The sequence below is a fragment of the Tursiops truncatus genome, chromosome 6 (assembly GCF_011762595.2).
Source record: "Tursiops truncatus isolate mTurTru1 chromosome 6, mTurTru1.mat.Y, whole genome shotgun sequence".
Classification (NCBI taxonomy): domain Eukaryota; kingdom Metazoa; phylum Chordata; class Mammalia; order Artiodactyla; family Delphinidae; genus Tursiops; species Tursiops truncatus.
This window is the reverse complement of record NC_047039.1, coordinates 114,700,206-114,709,554: the sequence shown is the minus strand read 5'-3', so window position 1 is coordinate 114,709,554 and position 9,349 is coordinate 114,700,206. Positions and strand designations below refer to the sequence as shown.

The following is a 9,349-nucleotide window of genomic DNA, read 5'->3' as shown; positions in this document are numbered from 1 at the left end:
ACGGCCCAGACTGGGGTGTCGGGCACAGTCCCTGCCCGCTGTGGACACACCAAGCCCTCCAGGGCTGCGGGCTCCTGCCAGCAACCGCCACCCCAGGCCTCCTGGTCCGGGCTGGGCCAGCGGGTGCGGAGGGCAGGTGGGCATGCAGAGGTGGGGCCAGGGGCCTCTGACCCTGCTCTCCAGGGACCAGGCGGCGGTCCCTCCCGTTCTGTGGCCTACAGCTCACCCACGGAGGCCTGGTCCTCCCCGCAGCCCAGGGAAAGAGGCTGCTGGGGGGCATGAAGTGGGGCTGGGGTGGGGGTCCAGCTCCCAGGTGCCCCCTCAGCCTCGCCATCGTCAGGGAACGGTGAGCACTGGACCTCAAGCTCCCAGGGGCAGGAACCTGCCACCTGTGTGCCCAGAGGCTGGCATGCAGTGGGCGTTTCAGGAATGCTCATCAGACAGACCCTAAGGCTCCCCAAACAGGGCGACTTGGGCCCTTCTCGCAGGCCCGGCTTTGGCCAAGCCAATGACCCGCTCCCTGACCCTCCAGCCCCGGTCCGGCCCAAGCCGGGGGCTGCCGTTTGCCCGGAAGCTCTCCCCAGGTTCTCTTGAGGGAGGCTGCCCCTTCTCCTGATTAGGGGGGGCACAGTGGGAGGGGGACAGGCAAGCACACAGTGGTCTGGCCGGGCAGTGTGTGTACCAGGCACAGGCGTCCACAACGTCCCGGAGACAGCGCTGACTGGCCGCGGCTGTCGCCCAGCAGGGGCGGGGGCGGGGGCGGGGTGAGGGAGGGAGCGGGGCGGGAGTCCTGGGACCCAACAGGGCACTGGGTGGGTGGGCGTGCGTGGGGGGCAGCACCCTCCCACGTCCCCAGCGCTGTGGGAATTGGCTGATGTTGTCAGCTGTTTAACAGGACGGGTCTGGACAGGCGAGCTCTCGTGGGCAGGGGCCGGAGCTGAGCCCACGTGGACCCTGGCACTGCAGGCGAGAGCACTTCCCTCCCTACGGCCCCCGGCAGCTGTCCCTGCCGGTGGGAGCCCCGGGCAGACCCTGGCTGGAGGGACGGAAGGACAGCTGGATCCCAGAGTAATTTGCTCTGTACTCGCGCCCTTTGGTCTCTGTTTCTCGGGCATCGGATGGTTGCAACCGCGGATTTTCTCTTTGGCGTTTCTTCCACTGTCGGGGACCCTGGGCGAGGGATGGGCGGGTTGGCCAGGACATTGGTGTGTGGAAGGGACGCGCAGTCTACGGGGGGGTTGGGGGGGTGTGTGGACCTGTGCCAGCACTCGACCCCCTCCCAACGGTCCACAGTCACTCGGAGGGGCCCCCCCAGGCAGCGGTTGGGGGTGCGAGGACATCGTTTCCAGTCCCCGCCTGCCTCTCCCTGGGCCTCGGAGCTCCCACGTTCCAGAAAGGTCTTCTCTACAGGCCAGAGGTCATCTTGTGGGCCCTCATGGCTGGTGACCTTGGGCTGACACTGGGTGTGGGCTCCTGGGGCAACCCAGTCTGTCCAGGGGTCCCTCCCTCTGCACCTAGAGCCCCCGTGCTCACCCCAGTACTGGCAGGCCTGCTTCCCCCAGATTGGGGTACAGATCCCCCCACCTCTCTTTGTGCTTCCTGGCCGCTCACCCACATGATCTCCCGTCAGGGATGCCCGATGCCAGGAGTGGACTCAGCGCCGGGGGGGTCGGTCCCAATCGCGGGCCAGTCTTGTGCCCTGTCTGGCCCTGCCAGCCCCCGTGGTGGCTGTGAGGGGCAGCTCAGCCTCACATCCTCCTAAGACAGATGCCAGCTCACCCCAGGCCCAGACACGACCCAGGAAATGGAACGGAGCCTCCCTGCCCGCCCCCTTGAAACTGCCTACCCTCCTCAAGGGCCTTTCCTGCCTTGGCCACAGGGCCCCCTGGGACTCTGGGCCCCTGCCTCCCAGGAGGGCGCTCAGCGGTCAGCAGGCGACAAAAAGGACCTGAGGGGCGGGTTCCGCATCCCTCTAGAAAAGGCCGACATGTCTGGACAAGGCGAGTTCAGGTCCTGGGCCCACCCGGGGCAGCCCAGCGAGGCCAGCAGGGCAGGCGTGCACAGAGTCAGGGAGCAGGAAAGACAAGGACAACCACAGCGCGATGGCCAGAGGAGGGGACACTGGGGACAGGGAGTCTGGGCACTCTAGGCCTTGAGGAGGAGCCACTCCCCACCCCCACCTCCCTGGGGAGGGCTCTTCACCAGGAGACAAGCCGATGCCCTCCTGGCCCCCCCGGGAAGCAGTCCCACGTGTCCGTGAGATGACAGGTGGGCAGAGACCCCGGCCGGGTCCAGTGTGGAAAGGAAGAATCCAGGAGCTGAGACTGACAGCGTTTAATGAAGGCAGCGCCCCGAGCTCCTGGCGGCGAGGCGCAGCTTCGGGGGCGGACGGGAGAGAGCCCCCCACTCAGCGAGGGGGCGGCGAGAGCCGCACCTCCAGGGCCCTGGCTGCTTGCTGGTGCAGGGCTGCCGCCGGCCTCACCTCCTCACTTCTGCAGCACAGACGAGACCCATCCAGGAGGGAGCCGCGCGCTGCCAGCCCCCCGCCACACCGCCCCGCCGGCGCTGCCCACTCACCATCCAGGACGTGAAACTGGTCCGCGGCCTCGCAGAAACCTGGGGGTCGGGGCTGGGGTCAGGGGTGGCGGGGCCGGGGCGCGGGGGAGGGCGAGGTGGACCGCGGGAGACGCAGGGACACTCACCATACTTGGGGAAGAACAGGATGTGGTCCTCGGTCAGGTTGGCACCCTGGACCCGCTGCTCAAACACACTCAGGAATGATTCGCTCACAGGGAGCGAGCGGGCTGTGTGCGGGACACACGGGGCTCCTGGGCGCCCGCTGGGTGGGTGCGGGCTGGGCGGGCAGGGCGCTCTGGGAGCTGGGCTGTGTGCCGGGGGCTGTGATCTGACCCCTGCCCCCCACCCCCGGTCTCCTCTCTGTCCCCACATCTGGGCCTAACGGCAAGGGCAGGGGGAAGGGAGGGGAGCGTCCATGTGCCCATCCGGGCCCACCCAAACGGCCCTGCGGGTGTGCAGACCCGGTCCCGCGGGGACGTACCGTACAGCTTCACCGACAGCTGCCGCGCCCGCTCCAGGTACAGGATGGCGAAGCCCTGGTAGTCCGTCTCCCCAACGACCACGTCCACCGGCCCTCGGGCGCCTCGGGCTGGGCAGAGCCAGGTCAGGGTCAGCCTCACCCCCAGCTCTGAACCCTTGTCCCCATGGCCCGCACCTCACCTTGGAGCAGAAAGCGACCTGGGAGCCCCGTGTCACCGTAGAGCTGCCGCACCTGCCAGCAGATCCCATCCCTGGGGGTTGGGGGTGGGAGGAGGCACAGCAGGCTTGGGGACCCCAAACTGGGTGGGGCCTGTCGGGACCCTGGTCGCAGGGCCGCAGGCCGCAGCAGGGGTAGAGTTGGGGGCCGGGGTGGGAGTCGGGAGGCTGGGTGGGGGCGGGGCTCCGGGCCGGGACTCACAGCTTCCGCAAGGTGCTGACAGCCATGGCGGCACCCTGAGGAGTCACGTGCAGTGTGCTGGCCTCAGCCCGGTGGCCCTGCTCCTGCAGGGAGCGGCACGCAGAGGCCACGGCCACAAGGAACCAGGTCCCTGAAAACTGGAACAGGCCCCGTGAGGGCACGCGGGGACGGGGGCTGCAAAGCTGGGCGCGCGCCGCTCCGGCTCCCCCAAGCCTACCCGCTGCGCGTCGAAGTTGGCCTTGGGCTGGATGGCGCTGATGGGGGACGGGGGCCGAGGGGGTCTCTGAACCCTCTGACCCAGGGAGCCGACGGCCAGGAGCAGAGTCAGGAGGGATGCCGTCCTGGGGGGCAGCATGGCGACAGCAGCGACGGTGACAGGCCTGGGGGAGGCGCAGGGCAGGATGGTCAAGTCCCGGGTCGGAGTCCACTGCCTGCTGCCCAGCCGTCCGGCCCGGGAAGTCTGTGTGCATCCCCCACCCCCCCGACCCTGGGCCAAGCAAACGGACCGCCCCCCACCCCGGCCCTGCCCCTGCCCCGGCCTCCTCACGAACTCAGCCTCACCCTGCACATCTGACCTCGGCCCTGCACTTCCCGGCAGGGCCCTGTCGCCATGTCCTGTGTACAAAGTCCGAGTTGACCTCTGGCTTCTTGCCCACAAGCCCCCACGTAACTTCCAGTGTGGCTAGTGCTCATCCCTTTGCACATTCATCTCCCTTAAACCGCCAACAGCTCCTTGAAGTACGGACTAGTCTCATCCCCACAGCGAAGAACACTTGTGCCCGACACTGGGAAGCGCCGGAGCCTAGTCTCGAACCGGAGATCTCGAGCCTCGCCCGCAGCCCCGCCCACGACCCACGGCGCTCGGCCGCCGCCCCTCCCGGCCGCCAGGGGCGCTGTTTCTGGAGAGACCGAGCAAACACAGGCGCACAAAGAAGCACCGCCCGGGCCGCGGGGCCTGAAGCGCAGGCGCAGTAACAGCCAATGCGGGCTGCTGGGCTCGGCCCTCGACGGCCATCGATGCGTCGGGGCTCGTGACGTTGGCCTGGCGGGCTCGGTCATAGAGACGCGACGGCCGGAGCGGCGACGGAGGGCGGAAGCGGGTCTGCGGGCAGAGGCCTGGCGCCGGGGCGGGGGCAGCGCAGCCGGGCGGAGGCGGCCGCGGTGAGTGGGGCCGGCCCGGGGAGCGTCGACACCAGCCATGTCCGAACCCCGGCCCGGACCCCAGCGCCCTGGCCCCGGGGAGCGTCGTCACCCCGCCCCGATCCCGGGCCCGGCCCCCCGGCCCCCGTCCCCAGCTCACCCGGCAGTGGCCGCACTGGCCCGTCGCCCACCTGGCAGGGCTCTCCTAGGCCAGAGGGCAGAGGCCAGGGCCGGCTGGCGTCCCTGGCGGCGTCTGGGGCAGGCGGGCTGGCCCTCGTCCCGCCGCCCCAGGTCTCTCCCGAGAAGGATCCCTGTCCCATGTTGACAGCTCCGAAGCCTGGGGCAGCAAGGTCAGAGAGGCAGGGTGCACAGGGGCCACCGACCCTTCGTTTCTCGGCCTCAGAGCGGCCACCAGCCCTGCCAGCCAGACGACTCCCTGGGATCCTGTGGGGGGCGGTCAGAGGGACCCGCCCAGGGCCCCACTCAGGACAGAAGGCCTGTCCCGAGGAGGGGCTTTTGGGGTGAGGGTGGGTCTGGGGTCTCAGGGCCTGCCGCCAGCTCCGCCTCAGGCTGGCCCAGGCCCGGAAGCTGCCTGTTCCGGGGATGACTTGGCCTTTCCGGGGACCCTCAGGAGTGCGGGGTCCAAGCAGCGTGGCCGTCCGGGTGGCTTGATGAAGCCCTTGGATCCTCGGCCGCGGGGGTTCTCCGCACAGGCTTAGCCCCTGGAATTCCCAGCGGGGCAGTCGGCAGGCTGCCTCAGCTCAGCCGCAGGCCCCTGCGCCTCTCCTTGGGCCTGGGGGCTGGTGTCCTCCCTGGTCCAGCTGGCGGCTAAGGGGACCGTGCATGGGTTTCAGGGCCGCCTGGGCAGAATGTCACGATGGACGAGGGGGGCCTACCCCTGCTCCCCGACAGCCTCGTTTACCAGATCTTCCTGAACTTGGGCCCGGCCGACGTGCTGGCCGCGGGGCTGGTGTGCCACCAGTGGCAGGCCGTGTCCCGGGATGAGTTCCTGTGGAGGGAGCAGTTCTACCGCTACTACCAGGTGGCCCGCAACGTGCCCCGACACCCAGGTCAGCACCTGCACTCCGCCCTGAAGCCCACTGGTCCTCGTGCTGGTCGAGGACAGCCAGGCTGTGCCTCAAAACACAGGGCCCGGGAGGGAGGCCGAAGGGAGGGCAGGGCTGGCCCCTGGCTGTCAGGGGCCTGGCTCTGAGGCGTGGGGCCCCAGCGTGACACGCCCGTACACACACACAGCGGCCACATCCTGGTACGAAGAGTTTCGGCGGCTCTATGACACAGTGCCCTGCGTGGAGGTGCAGACTCTCGAGGAGCACACCGACCAGGTCCTGCACCTTAGCTTCTCCCACTCAGGCTACCAGTTTGCTTCCTGCTCCAAGGACTGCACCGTGAAGGTGAGGGCGGCTAACCCTGTAGGGAGAGAGGGCCAGGCCACGAGTGACAGCTGGCCCGTTTGCTGCATCCGCACGGGGAGGCCCGGGACCTGGACCACTGGCCTGGATCACCCGGGCTGGGAGGCTGGGGCTGGGCGGCCCTAACTGCCTACAGAGAAAAGAGGGTCCTGCTCGCAGCTGCTCCAGAGCCGGCCCCAAGCTCCACGTACTCACATCCCTCCGGCGGTCTGACAGCCAAAGACAAGGGGCCCGCACCGGATGGCGGTTTCCAAGCACTGGCTCAGCGAGCCGACCAGGAGAGGGGCCCCGTGCAGGGCGGGATCACGAGGTGCGCCTGCTCGGCTCCCCATGCAGATCTGGAACAATGACCTGACCATCTCGCTGCTGCACAGCGCAGACATGCGGCCCTACAACTGGAGCTACACCCAGTTCTCCCAGTTCAACCAGGACGATTCTCTGCTGCTGGCGTCCGGGGTGTTCCTGGGGCCCCACAACTCCTCCTCGGGCGAGATCGCCGTCATCAGCCTAGGTGAGAGTGGGCCGAGGGTGGGCGGCCCTCACACCGGGGCTGCCCCACCCAGGCCCCTGCTCCATCTGCATCTCTGCCCCGACAGCCCCGCCCCTAACGCCCAGCTCCGCCCCCCGCCTGGACAGCCCCCCATCCCTCCAGCCCCCAGCCCCGCCTCCCCCCCCCCCCCCCGCCCCGCCTCGCCCCATCCTGCTGCTCCCCGCAGACACCTTCGCCTTGCTGTCCCGCGTGCGCAACAAGCCCTACGACGTGTTCGGTTGCTGGCTCACGGACACCAGCCTGATCTCAGGAAACCTGCACCGCATCGGGGACATCACGTCGTGCTCTGTGCTCTGGCTTAACAACGCCTTCCAGGTGCGCGCGGGGGGGCCCTGCGGCCGGCGGCGGCCCCCAGCAGCCCGTGCCCACCCCTGTGCTCCTGCCCCCAGGACGTGGAGTCGGAGAACGTGAACGTGGTGAAGCGGCTTTTCAAGATCCAGAACCTGAACGCTAGCACCATCCGCACCGTCATGGTGGCCGACTGCAGCCGCTTCGACAGCCCGGAGCTCCTGCTGGACGCCGGCGCCCCTGGCGCAGGCCCCGGCTGTGTCTTTGACCTGAGCAGCGACAGCGAGGACCAGGCAGTCGACCCGGGCCCGGCCCGCGCCAAGGGCTTGCGGCGCGTCCTGGAGGGCCGGGCCCAGCCCCAGCCGTCAGAGTGCGCGCTGGAGACCAAGGCGGCCGAGCTGCTGGCCCAGGGCCACACCAAGCCCCCCGAGCGCAGCACGGCCGCCGCCGGCAACAAACTCCTCATCTTCACCACAGGCTGCTTCACCTACTCGCCGCACCAGATCGGTGAGGGGCCCGGGCGAGGCTTCCCGGGGTGGGGCGGGGCCCGTCTGTGCGCAAAGTCCCTTCCTCCCTTTGCCCTGGGGGTGAGCGCTTGTGCAGCCCCCCGGGGCGCACCTTCGGATCCAGGGGCACAGGGCCGGTGGCGCCGCGGGCGTCTGGGCGCTCCCAGGCACTGAGGCGCTGCCCACTCGGCCTCCACAGGCATCAAGCAGATCTTGCCGCACCAGATGACCACGGCGGGGCCCGTGCTGGGCGAGGGCCGGGGCTCCGACGCCTTCTTCGACGCGCTCGACCACGTCATCGACGTGCACGGACACATCATCGGCATGGGCCTGTCCCCCGACAACAGGTGGGCGTCTGTTGGCAGCCTGGGTGGGGGCGTCCGCGGGCCCTTACTGAGCAGCGCGCCCGTGCAGGTACCTGTACGTGAACAGCCGCGCCTGGCCCCGCGGCTCGGTGGTGGCCGACCCCATGCAGCCGCCGCCGATCGCGGAGGAGATCGACCTGCTGGTGTTCGACCTCAAGACCATGCGGGAGGTGAAGCGGGCCCTGCGCGCCCACCGCGCCTACACGCCCAACGACGAGTGCTTCTTCATCTTCCTGGACGTCAGCAGGGACTTCGTGGCCAGGTCCGGGGGCGGAGCCGGGTGGGGAGGGGCCCCAGTGGGCGGTCGGGGGCTCATCCCAGGCGCTCTCGCAGTGGGGCAGAGGATCGGCACGGCTACATCTGGGACCGCCACTACAACATCTGCCTGGCCAAGCTGCGGCACCAGGACGTGGTCAACTCGGTGGTCTTCAGCCCCCAGGAGCAGGAGCTCCTGCTGACGGCCAGCGACGACGCCACCATCAAAGCCTGGCGCTCGCCACGCACGGTGCGTGTCCACCAGGCCCCGCGCCCGCGCCCACGCCCCTTCTTCTCCTGGTTCGCCAGCCAGAGGCGCTGAGGGGCGCTGGGACCCACCGAGGAGGCCACGGAGGCCCATGGCCCTTTTTCGGGGGTTGAGCTGCTGCCCAGAGCGCGCGGGGGCAGAGAAGCTTGCTGCAGAAATGCCTTAGGAGGGGGGCCCCGCGAGGCCACGGCGGGGGACGGCCTGGCCCCCACCACGCTCGTGCACGCACACCGCCTCCCACAGCTGTGGCGCCAGCCTTGGGCCGCCGGGGCCGTCTCCGGCTGGCTTGGGCTGCACAGGACACTGGGCCCCCGCTCTTCACCCACCCCCTTCCCCTGGGCCTGGGCTCTGGGACAGTCTGCACAACACGTTCCCCTTGGCCAGCCCTGTGGGGCCCTGGCGGTGTTTGCTGGGCCCAGCCTTGCCCAGGGAGCCCAGGCTCCCTCTTCTGGGAACTTCCCAGCGTCAGGGTCGAGATGCGGGTCAGGCTGCCATGGGCCCAGGGAACCTGCATGTCACTGGTTCAGGATCTGAATAAAAGGTTGGCAACAGCACAGCGCCGACCAGTCTGTGCGGGGAGGGCGTGGCATCCAGTGTGTGCAGGGAGGGCGTGGCATCTATACGGGCCCTCGTCGTGCCTGCTGGACGGGGCAGGTGCCCTAGGCCACACGCTAGGAGCTGCCCTGAACTGGGCAGCGGGACGCGAGTCTGCGTCCCCAGCCGCTGCCCCCGCTGCCTCTGTGGACAAATCCCCGAGCGCAGACTCTGGAGCACGTCCGGCACGTGTGTGCTCCCCGCCAGCAGGGGGCGCAGAGGGACACGACCTGGCAAGTGCCGGGCACCGGGGGACGGCAGGCGGGGCGGGGCGGGGGGGGGGGTGGGGGGGCCGGTTTCAGGGCTTGGAGTTCTCAGGGGGTGCCCTGGCTGGGGCAGGGGCAGGGGCAGACCTCTGGGGCCTGGCACGTGACAATGTGGACACAGCGGAGGTGGCAGCAGAGGGGCGGGGGTGGCCCCAGCTGTACCCTCAGGCCTGGCCCAGGCCCATCCTGGGGGCTCACCTGGCCTGCTTGCT

General features: G+C 69.6%; 2 protein-coding genes across 3 annotated transcripts; one reads left to right on the top strand and one right to left on the bottom strand.

The window, feature by feature from the left end:
- Positions 1–1,334: 1,334 nt before the first annotated feature.
- On the bottom strand, positions 1,335–4,334 carry C8G (complement C8 gamma chain). Its single transcript, XM_033859124.2, has 8 exons — positions 4,037–4,334; positions 3,693–3,855; positions 3,476–3,612; positions 3,238–3,308; positions 3,059–3,166; positions 2,703–2,804; positions 2,578–2,616; positions 1,335–2,492 (listed from the first exon to the last, which is right to left on the bottom strand). The coding sequence occupies exons 2-8, from the start codon at positions 3,828–3,830 to the stop codon at positions 2,479–2,481; spliced, it is 609 nt and encodes a 202-aa protein (XP_033715015.1). The 5' UTR covers positions 3,831–3,855; positions 4,037–4,334; the 3' UTR covers positions 1,335–2,478.
- A 166-nt stretch (positions 4,335–4,500) lies between these two features.
- Positions 4,501–8,831, top strand: FBXW5 (F-box and WD repeat domain containing 5). Of its 2 annotated transcripts, none has more exons than XM_033859122.2 (9): positions 4,501–4,636; positions 5,470–5,685; positions 5,870–6,027; positions 6,382–6,556; positions 6,762–6,910; positions 6,985–7,390; positions 7,589–7,736; positions 7,804–8,016; positions 8,088–8,831. In XM_033859122.2, exons 2-9 carry the CDS (start codon positions 5,493–5,495, stop codon positions 8,329–8,331), a joined length of 1,686 nt encoding a protein of 561 aa, XP_033715013.1. In that variant the 5' UTR covers positions 4,501–4,636; positions 5,470–5,492; the 3' UTR covers positions 8,332–8,831. The 2 variants fall into 2 exon arrangements, with proteins under 2 accessions (XP_033715013.1, XP_033715014.1); XM_033859123.2 differs by lacking the exon at positions 4,501–4,636 and adding an exon at positions 4,826–4,965.
- Positions 8,832–9,349: the final 518 nt, after the last annotated feature.